The sequence below is a fragment of the Anticarsia gemmatalis genome, chromosome 14 (assembly GCF_050436995.1).
Source record: "Anticarsia gemmatalis isolate Benzon Research Colony breed Stoneville strain chromosome 14, ilAntGemm2 primary, whole genome shotgun sequence".
NCBI lineage: Eukaryota > Metazoa > Arthropoda > Insecta > Lepidoptera > Erebidae > Anticarsia > Anticarsia gemmatalis.
Window position 1 is genome coordinate 2,227,998 of NC_134758.1, and position 20,901 is coordinate 2,248,898.

The window sequence follows — 20,901 nt, forward strand, 5'->3', positions numbered from 1 at the left end:
ACGACTTTGTAGAGAGGCTTGCATGAAAGATTCGCGGCTAACGGAGGTATACAAAATTCAGACTATAGGATATTAATGACTCGCAGGCTTCTGCAGCTTACTTGGCCTGTGCGATGTACCTTCTTTATTTCGGAACTATATATAATTATTAATTACATTTTGGATACATCGTCCAAGTCTGTCTACTAAGCTGTGAAACTGTACTTATATTCCGTGATGTTATAAAAAACTAGGACGATAAATAGAACGATTATTCGAGTATATCAAGCGCAATATTGACTGGCACATAAATTTTGTTATTGTTGCATTTGGTTGATGTATCAAATACAAACATACTTACAAAAACAAGAAAAAAGTGACCTACAATATCGTACTTTACGCTTGTCTTGGACAATATAAATTTACAACCAATAATTGCTTGTTTTTGCGTAAGAAGTCTATTATAATGAACCAATATTTGAGCATATAATTCATTGATCCGGTTATTAAATTACTGAATTGTGAATGCATGCAACACGTAAAAAGTTGCCTACACGTCGCATAATATAAATCATGATCAATATTCGAAATTTAGGCAATATTGCTCAAATTTTAATACAATTAAAAACGAAGAAAAATATGAACTATAGTAACTTCAATGTGCGTTAATAACTGTCGCGAACGGGGTTTGAGGCACCATAGTTCTAACAAAAATCAAAGTTTATATGATCAAAGTTTAAATATCTACACTTCATTGACTTAAACGTAACTTACTTCTTTTCACTAAACTTAATAAATTGCACGCTAAAACTTTCCTCGGAATCATTTTATCTATTAGTGAAAATTGCATGAAAAGCCTTTTAAAAGAATTTGAGTGTTTTACGAATAAACAGACGGACGTGAGGGGACTTTGAATAATAATATGTAGTAGTGTAGTAATGATAATACGAAAATGTTTTTGAGTATTTAAGACTCACTGCGACTTGCGACACGAATAAAGTCGTCCACGTACAATCTGCATGTTGAGTGCGCGCTTTAAACCGGCCGGTGTAAATTCGGTAACGAGTGTTATAACCTTGAATGGCAAGCATCGACGCGATAGTGCACAGAGTTGAATGGTCGCGTTCAAGCGTTTTTTCTTACTACTTAATTATTCTATTTGTATGCGATAAACATTATATCGACAGGGCTGACTGTTTTATCAACTTTTTGCATGAAATGGCAACGCAATCTGATAGGCAATATCTTGCTATTATCGACCAACGAAAATCGGCTATCCATCGTTTTTGTTTCATGAAAATCTGATCAACGCCTCTAGCGTGCGCTATAGGAACTATTTTTGCAATACATTTGAATGTCAAACTCTCGATACTCGATAGTACCGACTGTAGAGCGCTACAACTTTAGCTTAACTCTTTAACATAATAAGTATATTTAAAATCTTCTTTTAGTATATTTTTGATTAAACCGTTATTGGAATCAGTTGTTGTATACACAGAAGTTTCACTTTCTACTTAAAGATGAGATGATGAAGTCAATAGATTTAATTACTATATTTTTATTCGTGTTCAAAATTTTCATTATGTGCTCTGTGCCAGCCCTGTGTGCTTTGCGTTTGGGCTTTTTATGTAATAGTATTGTAAATAAACTACTATAGGTATTATTTAACAACCTTATTGTACTTAATATTATGAGCTAATTTGATTCTTAACCTAGGTATTATTAGCTAATGATATTTTTCTTAAAGGTCAGGTACATAGTACTTGTAACCAAAAGACGGATGTGGATGAAACATAGACCGTAGCAAGTGGTTTAATTTCTTTATAACCTCATGTAACAACGTGATTTTATTCAAATACCTAAAAACGCAATATATTAATTTGTATAAAAGTATAATGGTCTCAAATTTATTAATTTTACTCTTAAAACACTATTCTTAATCCTCATTTAGTCTTTATTAATGACTTGCGGACCCGCGCAGTTCCGCTCACGCTTCCTTGTTTTTATTTAATACCGCGCATTTTCAAATTTATTCACCTTTTACACCTTTTCTGGACTTTCACAAATAAATTCAAGACCAAAATTAGCCAAATCGGTCCAGCCGTTCAGGAGTTTTAGCGAGACTAACGAACAGCAATTCATTTTTATATTAGGTCAATATAGAAGGCTAGCGGGCCCGACAGACATTGTCCTGTCTACACGTATTTATTTTGAAAATTTGAATAACTTTTTGAAATTTGAAAATTTTAACTTTTTTAAATAATCTAAACCATTCTCAGATCCCCTTGAACACACACAAATTTTTTTATCAAAATCGGTCCAGTCGTTTAAGAGAAGTTCAGTGACATACACACTTACAGAAGAATTATATATATAAAGATAAGAACCCAGTTATTTTTAGTCCCCCACTAGAGGGTGGGTACAGTTATACCCACCCACTAGTGGGGGCCTAAGCAATAGCTCCTAGGTCAAATACTCTAATATCTAAGTACCAGCCCTGGTTGCAGTTCAATGCGCCGCGTACATTTCGGCCCAGTCGGCACTACATTCCGCCTCAGTTAGTCAGCCGCCCACCGGTCGCAGATCTCACACTTGGATGCGCGAACACGATTTAATATATAAATTGATATGACAGCACCACTTGTTACGTGATTTTTGGCGTGTGTTTAGTTTTTCACTTGCTAAGATCAATAAACCTGGGATAGATTTAATTAGGAATAGACGAGAGCAGAGCACAGTAGAGCGATATTTACTCTGTAATTTAAAATAGGTTACATTCCGTGTTGACTCTTTGGTAGAACATTATTACGTAATTTCTGGAACGCCTAATTTACTACCTGTTTGTTGTTTTTTTGACTACATACATATAAATGTTACATTTTCACGGGGAGGTGGACAGATGCAAAAGAACATCGCTAGCTGTGGTTTTTACATACCACTCAAAAGTACTTTTCAAACTTTTTTTAGTATGGCTTTAATCTATACTAATATTATAAAGCGCAAGAGTTTGTTTGTTTGTTTGATTGTTTGGTTGTTTGTTTGTTTGTTTGAACGCGCTAATCTCAGGAACTACTGGTCCGATTTGGAAAATTCTTCCAGTGTTAGATAGCCCATGTATCGAGTAAGGTTATAGGCTTTATATCATCACGCTACGACCAATAGGAGCAGAGTACCAGTAGAAAATGTTACAAAAGCGGGTCAGCTAGTTATTTTTATTTTGACTCACTGTGTTACTAGTAAAGTTTCATATACCAAAACTGCTTCTTAATGCTCGTTGCTTTTCAATTTATCATACTTTTCTTGTAATAATCTCTTTAAGATAGCTTGAAGTACTCATTGAGGTGTTAGAGCCCGCTCATCGCTCCGTCGTTCTCTAAGAGCACCTTAAGATAAAATCAAGCGTGTGACAGTGTAGGTAGTAGTATTTTAGTATAGACTACATAATCTTTATATATATAATTCTTCTGTAAGTGTGTATGTCACTGAACTTCTCTTAAACGACTGGACCGATTTTGATGAAATTTTTGTGTGTGTTCAACGGGATCTGAGAATGGTTTAGATTATTAAAAAAAGTTTATAATTTTCAAATTAAAGACGCTAGTATCTATGTATGTAAATACAAGTGTTGTCAAGAGCTACTCAAGTTTTTTACTCTGATTATTTCAAAAGTAATTTCGTTTTATTTGTTTAAACTACCATTTATGCATAACTACCAGACTCGCACGGTTTTATTCGCGTTCATAGTTTTATCTTCCATTTCAGTTTCTTATTAGTTTATTTTTAAATAAAATAGTAGCCTATAGATATCTTTTGATAATGGGTTTACATGCTTATATCATCAACAATTGTTCTGCGTTTTAGCAAGAAAAGCGGAACAAACATACGTTGAGTATAGAAGAGAGGATTTGTTGAAAAAATAAAAAAGTATAATATAAATTTATCTTTTCATATTTTTTTTGAGTTATCAACACTTATGTTTAATTTATTTACTTTTCATGATTTATTAAAGTAGGATTTATTATTTATATAGCAGTGATAGCCGAGTGGTATAAGTTGACACCTCCCACGCAAGTGGTCGCAGGTTCGGACCCAAGGCAACACACCAATGACTCTTCGGTGTTATGTGTGTGTTAGAAATAATTATCACTTCTTCCAACGGTGAGGGAAAACATCGTGAGGAAACCTTGCATGCCTAAAAATTTGTATAATACATTTATTGAGGGCATGCAAAGTCCCCAACCCGCACTTGGCCAGCGTGGTGGACTCAAGGCCTAACCCCTCCCTTATTACGGGAGGAGACCCTTGCCCAGCAGTGGGACATTAATGGGTTAAATTTATTAAAGTAGGTCCTTGAAATAAATCTTAAAAAGTAAATGAATATACCGCAAAATAGCGCTGTGCTGTAATAGCATGCTTCGTTGAGTCACGTGTGAGGATGACACGATCGACCTGTATATAGCAGGCTATATACAGCTGCAAATTGGAGCATGAGCTAATAAAATAAGAGTAAAGATGTAACTTTATTGTGAAGGAAAATATCGTGAGAAAGCTTTGCATGCGTGAGTTAGTTTTAAGCGTTCTTGAAGCCTAACCCAATCTTGGCCAACGTGGTAGACTCAATCCTGAAATATTCCCTCAGTATGGGAGAATTGTCCAATAGTGTTATAATATTGTTTTTTATTATCTTATTGAACATATAGCATGTAGCAACTTTAACTTCTTAATTATGATGTAAGCTTCTATTATCTATACTGTTTGTTGTTTGTTTGTTTGTTTGAACGCGCTTATCTCAGGAACTACTGTTCCGATTTGAAAAATTCTTTCAGTGTTAGATAGTCCATTTATTGAGGAAGGCTATAGGCTATATAGCATTACGCTAAAACCAATCGGAGCAGAGTAGCAATAAAAAATGTTACGAAAACGGGGAAAATTGACCCATTCTCTCTTACGCAAGGGAAGTTGCGCGGGTCAGCTAGTGTCTCATATTTATGTAAATAAAATACCATGGAGAATGTCACATCGCTACAGTGCGGCACATTAATTTATAAAAAATCAAGATTTCCTAAAGTTAAGAACTTTAATATCTGAATCGGACTGTACGATATACCGCATCCGAAAATATTATTTGGTTTATGATTGGCGTATCCAAAAACACCAAATAGGTACGCCCAAATTTGGCCACGGCTCGTGCTAAATGCGATCCACATGACTATTATTTTATGTAAGTTATCATGTTACCTCATAATGAATACCGACATATATGTATTGCGGAAATATACATTTTATGAGCTAATATAAATAAAATCACGACATTTTTCCGTTAATGCAATTTTTTTTAGGTTATATGCGTTGTGAAACGGGACTTTATCTAGTCATGGCCATTTGAAGATATTAAGTAATCGTTGATTTGAAAAAAAAAAGTGTTGTAACAATTTATTTAATTATCTTCCTATAAATAAGTTAGAGAAGTCCTTGAAAAAGATAAAACTAATTTTTATTCTACAAGCCTCTATTGGCTAATAAATCGTTGTTACGGGTAAAGGAAATCTTCATCACCAAGAAGGCCATGTAATAGACTGATAACTTTAATGAATAAAACATACATGTAGACACATTACCCAATTTATGACACTACAAAAAAGTGTTTATTACTATTTAAATTTAGTTTTTTTTTAATTGCACAATTTAAATAATTATTCAGTTTGGGTAGACACGTGGATAATTCGATGTTAGAAAATCTTTAATTGAAAAGACCAAAGTGGAAAACACAATACTTTTTCTTACTTATGTGACCGAAATTATATGCTATATTTGATAAATATAATATAAATAAAAACCGTTTTTTGGTCGCTGCCTACTCCTACGGGAAAAAGGCGTGATATTGTGTAAAAATCAATTCGCTTTAGGCTACAAACTACATAGTGTATTTTCCCGCTATAAACGATTATATTGTTGAACTTGCAATGCTGCTGCTAATTGTGCATTCTTATTTTTTAATTCAAAATTTCGTGAATGAATTTGCGCTGAATTAAAGAAAAGCCGGTTTTTTGAAAACGGCTAATCAGCGATTACAATAGCCATAAAAAAGTAAACGTCTTCGATAACGCACGCGTGTACGGCAGACATGTTTTGTAATGGCAATGGCATGAATGAAAAACAAAAGTAAGTACGTATTAGATACGTCTAGCGTCTTTTAACGCGTAATTACATAGCTAATTGGTAGTTATATCACTTACAGTAGTTTTGTCGTATTTCTAGGAAGTATAAATTAATTATTTGAACGACAACGAAGCAGACTTAATAGTTATAAGGTGCAACGTATTCTTTACTACGGTTATACTTTCCGATCGGAAATTGGTTTCATTATTTTCAGTATGAATCTACGTGATAATATATGAACTTTTACAAATTAAGGAGCTGATCCGAAAAGGGTGAGGTTAAGAACTATTTTCACTACGCTATTAAAAAATATATCATCATCATCATCATTGGCCTGTGTCCATCTATTGCTGATGATTCAGGTGGCGTCAGATAGAGGAATATTAGTAATGAGGGAACATCTTCGTTCGTGACTTAAAAGACCTATGCGGGAGTGACAACCGAGATCGCATTTTACGTGCCTCCAACCCACCATCGACCTCGGGCTCTTTTATCTGCCACAAAATATATAAGTCATATCAAAAAGGAGTATGAGAAGTTATGAGTCCTATAGGTAGTACTCATCTGCATTGCCGTATAATTTGATCGTGATATCAAAATTGATATATATTAAATATTTAATATTACTTTATGAACCCTTTAAGAACCATATCTATATTCCGCTCTAATCACAAATGTTTTGTAGCCACAGCAAGACCTTTGAAAATAATAAAATTGTAATAATCATAATTAATTACAGAATATTATAGTACCTATTGCCAGTTAACTGCAGATAGAAAATAGCCGGTAAATGATAAAGACGTTCATCAGTCGCCTTGAATGAAACCCACAGAATGTCGTTTCTATTCAGAGCGGAAACCTCACGACATTTACTAAAAACCCATAAAATCTAGGTCCTAGTTAGTCACCTAGGTCCTCCCACTAATAATGACATAACCAATCTGACTCATTACCGCGGTACAACCTTATATCTATTACATCGTAAGTATCATTTATGAGCAATACTCTATGTATAGTGGAGATACATATCTTTATATATATAATTCTTCTGTAAGTGTGTATGTCACTGAACTTCTCTTAAACGACTGGACCGATTTTGATGAAATTTTTTGTGTGTGTTCAAGGGGATCTGAGAATTGTTTAGATTGACAATTTTCTCCGCTGGACAATGTTTTTTTAATTAATTTTTAATTTATTAGACAGGACAACGTCTGTCGGGTCCATTAGTTACGTATAAATGCATAAACTCGCGCCTTTTCCCATAAGGATAGGTAGACACACACCACTTGCCATGATCCTTACAAATACAAACATATGTATATTTTGTACTAGCTGACCCGCGCAACTTCGCTTGCGTCACATACGCGAGAATATGTCAGAATTTTACCCGTTTTCGTAACATTTTTTACTGCTACTCTGCTCCTTTTAGTCATAGCGAGATGATATGTAGCCTATAGCCTTCCTCAATAAGTGGGCTATCTAACTGTGAAAGGATTTTTAAATCGGACCAGTAATTCCTGAGATTAGCGCGTTCAAACAAACAAACTCTTCAGCTTTATAATATTAAGTATAGATAAAAATAATCAGTAATTAACTACTAACCGTATTAACTAATAGTAAGTATGGAGTCCGTGGTAATTTCTATAATCAACCCTGCACAATCTAATTCGCCGTCAGTCCGTCACCAACTCACAGCGTGTGTTAATGACATAACCAGTGAATGGTGTCGTCTGTCAAGTGCTGAACGGTGCATTGTGACATAACAATGGCTCGCCTCACGCTACACTGTGTCTAGGTCATACGTACCTACTCGATGTGTGGATATGACCCTGATAACGGGAACTTCAGGTTTTGACTATAGTTTAGTCAATATTTACGGTTTGTTATAAGTGATGACGTCAGACAGTCATGGGCGCAAAAAAACTAGGTGTCATTGGGGATAATAGATGCTCGTTAATCTGTACTAATATTATAAAGCTGGAGAGCTGTTTGTTCGTTTGTTTGTTTGTTTGTTTGTTTGTTTGAACGCGCTAATCTCAGGAACTACGGGTCCGATTTGAAAAATTCTTCGAGTAAAAAATGTTACAAAAGCGTGGAAAATTTTGACCCATTCTCATATGTGACGCAAACGAAGTTGCGCGGGTCAGCTGGTAAAAAATAAAGTTAATCTAATAAATTTAACTGCACGTTTGGTGCAGTGGTTAAAGTGGTCACCTCGCTGCAATAACCGTAGCGCCGCGTGTGGTGGGTTTGATTCAGGGGTAATAATCACGCCCTTCTCCCACTGAGGAAGGTGGAGATCAAATACTGAGTCCATACAGTTTTCTGCTTTAACAGAAATCTGAATTTAGCTAGCATCATTCATATTTATACATCTCGTCATACTAACTATTACTGTTTATTAATAATACTACGCACGAGATCGTTCTGAAGAAGCCTAAGACTTTTAATAAAAGTATCTTAAATAAAAATTCCTCTAACGCGTTACGCAATCAAGGGCTTGTCCCAAGTACTGTGGAATAAATAAAACAGTGTGGTGTACAGTCATTGCTTCCACGTAATTAGCAGTACAGGTCATGCGGTACCAGTCACGACTGGAGTGACGCCAGGCGCATGTGATTACTGATTACACCTAGTTATTAATAATACATGCTCCACGATCCTGATTGCGGTGGTGATCGGTAAAGGGCTCAGTGATAGCGGAAAGCGGGAACAAAATGTATTTAGTTCGCGTTCTTGTTTAAAAAGACAACTCCCGCATTAAAAATTGCTCTTGTGTCGAGGGGACTTTCTACAAACAACGGATACAAAGTCCAACCAAACTCAAAACAACATTAGTAGACAGGAACCGAACCTATGATCTCTCGATGCACTGTTAGTGGCGAGTTGACCACCTTAGTCACTGCGCCACGAAGGCAAAAGTCAAAAGAAGTGAAATAAATTAAGCTGGATTGGTTACAAATTTAAGTACTTAAGATTCAGGGCTAGTTCTCAGAGCTAGTCTTGTCTTTATAAAAAGAGCTTATCCCACACTTTTCAATTCTTTCTTTTGTTTTATTGAGCCATTGTCGTCCCACTGCTGGGCAAAGACTACTTACAATTGGATGTGAAAAAAAGACAATAGGGAAAACTGGATATATATCATTAATAAATTTAAAAATGTTGCGTAACATAGTGACAAAAAACATATGAATCTTGAACTGTTTATTCCGCTTATATAAAGTAGACTCACCGGTCTAATCTTAAGCAAATACCTGCTTTTAGTTGAAATCGAAACCTACTAATAGATGTCATTGGAAAACTTAATTAATGCTATGGAAAAGGGGGACACGCCACACATTGCAGGTCTTCGAGGCACAAGACACTTCATTCTCTTTCCGATTTGAGAATCCTTTAGCTTCCGAATAGTTTAGAATTAGTAATAGCTATTAAATCGCTTCATCTACCGCTTTCCGCTCACTTAGAAACCGGTCCCAAAGGTCATTACGATAGCAATAGTTTATTAGCTCATTATTGGTTTTGCTGAATATTTTCACGTAGTTCCGAAGGCCACACAACCGCATGGACATTCCCGATGCAAGGATATACTGATTTAGGTAATTTTAGTGATCGTACCGATATAACTACGGTGTGGTTTATAACACTAACTACTTGAGACACCAATTTCTCACAAAAGTCAAACAGATCTTAGATCAAATGTGCTGTACTATGAACTATTTTTTGTTTACTATAAGTTTGTTAAAGAACAATTAACTATACAGGTAGGTCCTTAGAGTACAAGTGCCGGGGCTCATAGTACTTCAAATGAAATGGCGTATTTTCTATAATTATGACATAGGATGAAATAATAAATGATATAGAAAACGATGATATACTTCAAGATTAAAATGTTTATGATTGTAATAGCATATATGCTACGGCTATTAATAAGAAATGTTCTTCCGTCACCCTATTATTATTATCATTCAGGCTGTATAACTAGCATATAATATGGTGAAACCGAACGTTTAGAAAAACGAGCTTATTCGAATTTCGTTGAAGATGAAGTCATAATCCCATCACTCCGTTTACCTCATTCGTAGTATTACCTTTATTTATCAACAAAGATTTTCCTTATTTATCGCCAAGGGATATTGCACAATCGTATACTAATCGGCATTTGCCATATTTTACTTTTAAACACTTCTAGCTGATGATGGTAGCAGACATTGCCAAGCCTTGGTTGCCAATTTAAAATTTCATAAAATGTAGTGGTGCTATTATTGTGTAATTCGAAGAGTAATCTAGGTGTGCTAGAAAGTGCACTTTTTATCGTATAAATATAGACTATTGCACAACTTGTGCTACGGCAAACTAAAGGGCACGTTTGTCATATATTGCACCACAATTGTAACGTGCATGCGATTGGATGCATTCCAACTAACAACACTGTGTCACTTGCCGCATACAACGCGTGTGAGAAAACAAAACACTGTGTCGTCTTATCGGACTTTAAAACTATAGTAGTAGATTATTATGTGCGAATCACGAACATCAATCTTGTGTCCCTTTTTTAATGAGAATGTGTGAAAAGGATGGAGTAGGTGTTAAATTAGTTTTATGGTTGAATTGATATTAGAATGCATTTTTTATAGTTCTAGGTAAGGTTTAAGTTATTGTCAAGGAAACTTGTTGAATGGGGAAAATTTTGTAATATGCCTAAACGTATGTTAAGGTTTGGCTACCAGAACCAGACAAATGACTAGCTAATTCATAATGGCATGCTGTAAGGTTAAAGGTTCGAGTCCTGGGCCGGGCAAGATGTTTTTATTTATAAATTTTTCTTTGAGAAATGTGTACTTAATAATTATTTAAAGAGCGTGAATATTATTTTTGACAAAGACATTAGGTTATAAAGAAGGTTTTTTCACCAGGATCTTAAAAACATACAAATCCGGCAAAAAATACAACTAGACCCCTAAAGTTATCTGGGGTCACACAAATATGTAGGTACATACATAAATGTATTACATATGTTAACCAAACCTACAACAAATATTCCACTTACAGTGGCATAGCAACAACCATCCATTGCCCAACAAAATAATTACAACACATATGTTTTCATCTATCAATTACTATCTTTAATCGATCTTCAAACCGAGCACATTGTCAGTACTGTCCATCAACAATCAATGCATACTCTTTGATCACAAAGTGTTTGCCGCTAACAAAACGCTTAATCATTCACATAAAAACTCTAAACAAGTTGTTGAGTAATTTTAGATTGTCTGTGGGATGATTTAGTTTGTCTATGGACTTTATGGTCTGGTGGAATGTTGTGGGTAAGGTGTTGAATCGTTCTTGTTTATTATTTCTTCATTATATTTGAATGGATTCTTAGCTCAATGTTAGAATAAGGTGTATAATGAGTTTGTTTAGTTCAAAGAGTGTAGAAAGTAGAGTACCTATTGACCTGGCCAAACATGTTTTATATAAAAGATTAAGCAAATTTTCCAATTAATTTGTAAATTTTAAAGCAATATTTCAGTTCCCATGACGAATCTGAAATTAGCTACCAACATTACAAAAGAAATCAAACATATAAATGCCATCAAATCCTAATAACTTCGTAATAGTTTAACAAAAAAGTCCAAATTAGTGCTATTAAACATCTGTCGGCAAAACTTTAATTAAAAACGTATAAAATACAAAACCGTCTGCGAATAGAGTCATAAAACGATTAGGCGCTTTCCAAAAATGGCAACAGGCCATCGAAATTCAATTTAGCGAACTATTCGATGGCGAAAAAATTAGACAATTTATGAAAACGCCGATTGCGAAAGACACATCAACATTGTCCTTTTATAAGTTATTACAGCATTGTTTATTTATTTTCGAGATATAATAAACAAACGGCGTTACAAGGGCACGAGTATAACTCAATCAAAGCAGCTAAGTCAAAGTCAATTTTATCTAGTTGAAATTATCATAGCAATATCGGGGACGAGGACGCAAATGAGTTACGTGGTTCATATATGAGCGATGGCATAAACTTGTGCACTTGTATACTTATGCGTTAGGCTGAGCGCATGATGCATTTGCGCGCGTACTCGCCCATGCATTGACTGCCACCCTTATGTGGGTTAATCGTACTGTGAGATGATTGTAAGATCTTATTAGTGAATGCCTAAGTCTCCCTTTTAAGGTGTGCATACGACTGTGGTATTATTAGATGGTGAATAAACATTGCAATTGGTTCTCCTGGTATACGCTTAATGGTTTTGAAACCTAATACTTAAGTATTATTGTCTACAAACTGCACTAACAAAACAAAGCAAAACTAGATTCTAGTTTATAATAAATATTCAGAAGCTATCTATACTAATATTATAAAGCTGAAGAGTTTGTATGTTTGTTTGATTGTTTGTTTGTTTGTTTGTTTGTTTGAACGCGCTAATCTCAGGAACTACTAATACTAATATTATAAAGCTGAAGAGTTTGTATGTTTGTTTGATTGTTTGTTTGTTTGTTTGTTTGTTTGTTTGAACGCGCTAATCTCAGGAACTACTAATCCGATTTGAAAAATTCTTTCAGTGTTAGATAGCCCATTTATCGAGGAAGGTTATAGGCTATATATCATCACGCTACGACCAATAGGAGCAGAGTACGAGTAAAAAATGTTACAAAAACGGGGGAAAATTTCATCATTCTCTCTTATGTGACGCAAGCGAAGTTGCGCGGGACAGCTAGTGTGTAATATTCTAATATGTAGGATTATCTTTGATATATCAATTATTCACAAGGATACTAGATTGTTAACTTTTTTCCTATAAATTACATATGTATCCGATTGCACGAAGGTGTTATCCGCAGACGTTAGATTCTAGTAATTATTTACATCCGCATACAGCGATTAAAGAGCTTCGAATACAAATTAATAGTCCATGACGAGACATAAACACTAATTACTAAACACACGTGTGGTCTGGACTATAAATAGATTAGCCTATCATTACCTGTATCGCACTGGCGTCTATTAAACTAGCAGTTTGTGAAACGCTGTGCAAACATCTTAAGGGACGGTGGCACCAAGTGTTAACCGACGATGAACAAGCCATCAAAGCTTCGTAGTACGCAAAACTTTACAGCTGGTTTATAATAATTACTGGTAGTCGAACTATGTAAATACAAAACAAAAAAAGCCCCTTTTATTGTACTACAGCTGGACAAAGGATTAGAGGCGATATTCCTTTGCGCCAAGGCAATTTCATTTAAGTTTCTACAATCCCATTAGTCTCGAAATTTATTATTATGTGTACAAAATTAAAAAGAGTAAGATCATAGACAAATACTTTTTTCGTTAGCTGAGTTTGTTCTCAAAAATCAGGACCTCGGAAAGCCCATGGAATACGATCTTTAGTTATTACTGAGATTTTACTTTTCGTAAGTCATTAGTAATAGTTAGTTGCGCGGTGCAACCTCCCTTAAGTTTCACACAGCTATTCACCTGCCCTCACGGTTGCATCGCGACAGGTCATATTAGTACACTATCAGTTAGGTGGGTGATGATTCAGTGCTTTTATCTCCCTCTATGAGAGCACATAAATAGAGATAGCAGGTTGCGCGACGTTGTTACGTCTTTATGTTACTCAATTCATCGTGCTTGTAATTGGTTGAAATAGAATATACAAATGTTTGATGCATCAGACTTTGCACCCTTTAAATACATTCAAGAAAGTCTAGATCCGTGTTTTTCTCATATTAACTTTGTTATATTCTAATAAATGATCTAAACGTTGTTAGTGAAAATTATAAAATTATTCGATTAATAAAAAATAGTCTATCTATTAAAAATTACCTCGTTTAATCCCCAGTATAGACTAAATCCACTTTCCAGTTATTTATTAAGTGGGATTTTGTCAGTTATTTTATACATTTCTTGACACTTTATCTATCAGATAGGTTATCTCACACTTATCCGTAGACACAAAACTGGCCCTTACTCTTTAAAATAATTCACCTCACGTGATTAGCTATATATTAACTATTCTAGTATATCTAATACGTATTAGCTAAGTTAAGATCCGCTTGCAGTCCAAAGTGCGTTCAGCCTAACGCATTTGAAATATGCACTTGTAATCGTGCATGAGAAAGGTCAGCGCAGAATTGACACACGCTCGACCCAAATGACATAACCGTGACCAACATATACATAGGATGTTGTAGTATTCGCTACTGTGTACTATGTAGTACGTCTATACAAGACATAGTACATAATATTGAATACTACCTATATTCGCTACTGTGTACTATGTACTATGTCAGACATAGTACATAGTTTTGAATACTACGTATAAAATAGCCTTAGATATAGCAGAATTTTAATGACGTTAAGGGAATCAAATGTCGCTTCGTAAAAGCTTACCTTTGTCCTACTGGTTCACAAAATGTAATAGTTAAAATCATCTTTTGAGCGGCCGAATAATTTCTTTAGGTGAGAATTTAAGCTTTACTAACTAAGCTTGATGCCGAATGTGAATTGTCGCCAAATATTCAATTTACAGCCGGACAGATGTTTTAAATGTTGTGGCATCTAAAGAAAAATATTACTTGGAAAGACTCTTATTCTGTAGTAAATAACATCTCTTTTATTCTACATAATATAATAATCAGTATATCTATGTGGTATCACTTCATAAGTAATCGCATATCATTGCACCTAGCAGTAGACTGTCGGCAGTTGGTCGGCACGCATTCGGAAAATACAATACGTCAAATGCGTAAGATCGTGATTCATCGTATGTTGCACGAAACTAGCGATGAATCTATGAATATTTGAATAAAGACCTGCGGATACACTCGCCTTTTGTATATGCTTTTTCAATAAGAAACTAAATTTCAAGAAAAAATCCAGATATAGGAAACTTAGAGTAAAGATCCGGTAATTGTGCTCAGAAACGGCTGAATTTAACATAATAATATATCATTATATAGCTATATATAGCTTTAAGATCCATTTTGTTTTTCTGGGAAATAATTAAGATAGTTTTGCTTCTTTTATTCTATACCTTAAAATTTTTATCTTTCTTCATCTTTGCGACGAAGAATTGCCTACGATGGGCGTTTACGGTGATTTTCAGTCACTATTTTCAAAAAACAGTTTTTACTTTAATAAAAATTACCGTCTCTACTACGTGAAGAAAACCGTTGACATTGAGCCTTAAACCGTCGATTCATTAAGTGTTAATTGCTTAATTTTTTTATCAGTTTCTCACATACAGACGTACTTACAAAAATCGTAGCATAATCGATTGTCCAGTCGTGACATGAATCAGATCATAATTGATTGTTTGGTCGTTACATCGACTATTAACAGCTTGCCGTAACATGTTTTAACGCTTCATTTCAATATTAGAATCGCCGACATTGTTTCCAATCTAGGTTTAATTGGTCCTCCGTGATTTGTGTACTTGTACGCATAATACCTTTGATTTTTCGGTACTCGGAATTAATTAACACACGCTTAAACGGTACAAGAAAACTGTATAAGTATACGGCTAAATACTGAAACTTTACTCGATTACTCGGTACTCAATATTTATATAGATAGTTTACTATTTTTTCTCCAGTTGTTGTTTTAGAAGGCACGTTAAACTGTGGGTATCGTTGACATTCGTTAACAGTTAGTCAGTAGTCTCAATGACGGGTATCGTGTTATAACCCAGGTAACTTGGTTGTCGAGGGTCGATGGACAGCCGCTCCATGTAAAATACTGTTATTCAGCTGTATTGGGTGAAACTTGAAACTGTCGCCAACATCATTGAAAGAAAGGCTTGGCTGTTTATGGTTTTCCGTGAGAAATGCTTCTTTAAATTTGAGTGTTACAATGTTTACCTATATGGGAACTTAACAACTTTAAAATATGACATGTCTACCTCCGTACATATGAGCTATCATACTGATAACGTGTCTGCGATCAGAAATCCACAACTTAAGGAAACATCACTTGACGTATAACTGTTTAAGATTCATCTTAACACAGGTTTTAATCACGCTCCTTCGCACGTTTTAAATTACATTTTCATAAAACGTGTCACACGTGCCCGTACATTATGCCAACAACATACAGCTTGCACTAAGCGCATATGTTTATGTTCCAATCTTATCTCTTGCGAATTCTGATTTATTTGATTCTCACGGGAACCCCTAGTTCCCTCGGCAAAGTGCACGGAGTTACCTTATAAAGGTCCTTGCCCCGCTAGGCAAATAGAATTGGTCCAGGTGTCTCAATATTGCGCAAAAAATCAATGAATTCTTTGTACTTACGGTTGTTTGCCTGATATTGTAACGGCAGGGTTCCCTGTACTATGGTAGAGGTTATGGGAAAATCTCCAGGCTGTATGACGTAATATAATATTTACTGTATGTGGTTAAGTTCGTAGTTAAAATATCCTATACTCTTGCACTAGTGAAATTCAAAACACATAAGTTCAGAAGGTTTTTTGGATTGTTTTTGTGCACCGTAAAAGATAATGGTTGAGATATCTACAACTCACGAACTATAGTGTTAAAAGTTTTATGCAAAACTGCTATGACTAGCACAAGTCCAAGAACTTCATTAAATTTAATATTGTATGAAAAAACTGTTGTTTTGTTTCAGTCTGTACACGATAAACGACTGAACTCGAGGGTGGACTCCATGTTGGAAGACGGTCTCATCCAGGAGCTGCTGGACTTCCACGCCAGGCACAATATGCAGAGGATACAGGATGACAAGTAAGTAACACATATTTTACACTTTTTCGAATTCAAATTCAAATTATATTTATTTGCAGAAAATATGGTACAAGAGGTGGTTTACAATATAAATTAGTAGTATCACATATTTTGTCATGAAGATGACATGCAAATATTAAGCACGCATTTAGCGTATCTACATATTTCTAAAACATATTAATCCATACTTTAATATCTAATATATTCTTTTATTATTATCACAGAAGATGTACATAGTTCCTAACTAGAAGACAATATAAAAATAATATATTTATAAAATGTTATTGAAGTGATTATTTTATTGTTATTTATAGATAAGTGTTACGTTTACTAAGGCTTGTTTGTGAAAAAATAAATCTATTATTTATGTCCTTTCCTAGCATTTTATCATTTATCTCGTCTAACTTTCGTGTATATATTTTAGAATCAGTTAGTTAATAGCTGAGAAAACAGACAACTTAACTAACCGAATGAAATATGATATAACGATAACTATACCTTTTTTAAAAATATTTTTACAAATAAATAAATATAAATACAACTGCAGCAACATAATATAATAACAACTGCTGGAAAAGGAAATGTTTATTCACTTTTTCCAATAAGTTTTAATTAAACCATTTTAAGGAAAACTGACATTATAGAGAACCGTTGACGTTTTTAAACAAAAGCTATAAGAACGATCGATAGTTAATTCGCCGGGAACAAAGGGCATTCGATCCACACAAATTATGCGTGAAATTAAACGGCGCTAAACGAAACGTTTACTTAGAATTGCAAAATTGACAGGTTTTTTAGGAATTGCTGTTAATTGCTAAGTTAGTACTAGTTTTCAAAATATTTCCGTAGATATTTTTAGTTTTTATTACAACGACTATTAACTCCATCTTTAATATGATTATGATATTGTTGTAATCAAATCAGTATCCTCAATAAACCAAAGTACAAATTCCAATCAAACCAAAAATTCAAAATAATTTTAAATTCTGCTGTATTTGCCATACCAGAAATCCTTGAAAAGTTGAGAAGAAAGTCAAGAAAAATATATTTAAAAACACAAACGTAACCACCAAAATTAGGACCAACTTCCTGTGTTGATATAACCTACTCTAAACAGACACGAACATTGCGAATCACTAGTTTAATATACAATACAATACAGAACACATTCGGGATATATTCCCATTGGCTTGTAAGACATCGCACGTAATTTAGCCGTTCTAATCCTGACCGCTAACCGCCGAATCTAAACAATCCACCACAGTTGTTTGATCAAGGAATTTGCTTATATTATCTAACAGCCACAATATAATATGCACAATGATGCTAAGTATATGTGCTTCAGAAGGTAAAGGAAGATACGGTGTGGTTAGATTTACATGTTGAAAAAATTACCGCAACACTGGAGTAAAAGTTGTAAAGCGAGTTTGTATGTAGGCTTAAAAAAAATTACAATAAGTATTTCCAAAAAAAAACATGATATTTCCAAAAATATTTCATCAGTTTTTTAGAGTTGTAATATTTTTCTTTCTGTGTGTATCGGTTTGAAACTAGTAGCAAAAAAAATCAGGGATGATTTCCAAACAACTACAATTTAGTCTAGTAGTAGTCCAGTACAGGAATTGTGAAAGTTTCGGTCTTTGTGTATAATTTTCCCTCGTCTAGGCCTTGAAAAAGGAAAGTGCTTTATAAACTTGTTTTAGGTCAACGAGTTTCCGTTATGTCAGTTCAAGTTTTCTGCTCTAAATAATTTAAATTCCTATTCACTCGCCGAGACCTATTTAGTTTACACGACAAAGCTCTCACATGCAAAAAATATTACAATTACAGTATACTCTGGAACGTAATGCGTGTGTCTATGGTCAGAAAAAAAAGTTGCACAAAAACAAAAATGGCGTTCGCGGGCAATGTCCTGAGCACTGTCATCTGCCGTGCGGTGATGCGGTCGCATACAGTTTCGTGTTACGCGTGCGAGCCTATTTTACTACTATACCATTGTTTGGTACTTGCTTTACACACTAGATACTTATCTTGAAAGAAAATATTTTTAATTATTGTGACAGAATTTTTGGCGCGAACTACTAAACATTTTTTATTATTTTGACATAGTATTTGGCGGGAGTTACTTAAGCAGAATGGATAAAATGATACTTTACCCACAGCAATATAATTTTAATCACTATCTCGTAAAGTATTTCTTCACGGCTTTGCCGAAAAAAATATAAAAATATTTTTTCAGTTTACTACGATTATGAAAATTCTAAATTTCCTAACGCCATTTAGATGGTTACTGCTGAAGATTAATGGCTTCCCTGACATGTCTAAAAATAGATTTTAATTCAGGCCCTGGAACTAGACATTTTTCAACGTTTCGTTTGACAGGTTTCATTCGATTAATTTTAATGTCATCGTTGCCGTTTAAACTATATTTGCTGATTTTACAGAATTTTTGTTGCTAGCCGATAACGTGCTCATTTTGAACACACTAATTAATTTTAAAAAACTTTAAAATTTTATTAGATATTCTTTCCTCGACTACATTTGCTGAAAAAGATATCCCACTTTTTGAAAAGTATGCCAAACGTTAAATTTTTTGTCATTCGATTTTCAACATGGGTGGATGAAACATCCATTCATCCATCCAAGCAGGCTTTCTTATTTATGTTTGTAGGATTGAAGCTTGTCACAATATAAACTAAAAGAAAATATTCCGATAAATTATAATTTGTCCACTACGTCCCTTAGGTAGTCGTTGATAGCTGTTAATTCGTAATAAGATTCGATGGAGCAAATTTATCCGATAATTTTTTCCTGTATATAATAATAATGAACCACAAAACGTGCCGAATATTTATTAATTAAGGGAAACACGTAAATAATACGATTATTGTTTTTCTAATACGTTTTATAATAAGTATTTTCGCGGAATATTATAATATACGACACGACGTGCGAGGCTTCGAACGCGTGCAAACTTTCATCTCCTATTTCATCCGCTGAAAGGAAGATTTTCGAAAATAAATTAGTCTATTATTTAATCCAGGTTTTTAACTACCTCCAAGTCAAATCTCGTCAAAATGTGTTAAATAGTTTAGCCGTAAAAGGGCATCAAACATATAGACAGACTTTCGCATGTATAATATTCGTTTAAATTATTACTCAATGAAAAACAATTATAAAAATATTTTACTTAGTTAATATAAAAGATTGAGTTGTTTGAGTATAATAATATAATTGGTAATGGATCAAGTCGTGACTCAATTTTAATGGACACTTTCGTTTTCAGTCTCGTAAAGTAAAAGCTATTTACGTTTTAATATTGTTTTCAAATATCTGTGTAATTAGTTAATTATCTGTAATTTGAATAGTATTAGGTTTTATAATTACTTGGTTCTTATTTAACTGAATTTTCGTTTAAACAGGAAGATAAAACGGCATTAAATAAAATTTCTTCATGATTTAATGAAAATCTTTAAATGTTTTTTTGGTTTAAGAAACTACATGCTACATAATAATACTAGATCTTCATCGTTGTTATTAATACTTTTTATTTATTTAGGATGGTATTTTCAAAATCTATCCTAAGTTTTGCCAACACAAAAATCCTTTTTTTTATTCTGGCACGTTAATTGCCAATCAGAATAAACATTATAATAATATTAATTAATTATTAATATAATAGTATAATTTTTCATTTAATTATGACATAAAGTATCAAGAACATGTCATAACCGCGTAGGGACAGTGCGTAAGCGCGGGCCGGTGCGAGTACCGCAGGACTACCTACTCTCATGTCACGAGAACGTTTAGTATACTGGAAAGGACACAGTCGCGTAGTCTTGTATGTTTTTGAATATTATATATAATTCTCTTTTAGTTATAGTCGCATACATGTCTGTAATCTGCGTGTACCGATTAATTTTTGATATAATTTTGCTAGTAATTTTCTTGATAATATTTAAAAACAAATTATTGACTGTCTGACTGTTCGCAATGCACTCAAGA

General features: G+C 34.1%; 1 protein-coding gene across 1 annotated transcript in view; it reads left to right on the plus strand.

Annotated features, from left to right (window-relative positions):
• Nucleotides 1-20,901, plus strand: part of LOC142978184 (tRNA dimethylallyltransferase) — a 239,685-nt gene that overhangs the window by 212,001 nt on the left and 6,783 nt on the right. The window contains exon 5 of the mRNA XM_076122514.1: nucleotides 16,781-16,896. Within this exon, the coding sequence (XP_075978629.1) occupies nucleotides 16,781-16,896 (116 nt within the window). The remainder of the gene's footprint in view (nucleotides 1-16,780; nucleotides 16,897-20,901) is intronic.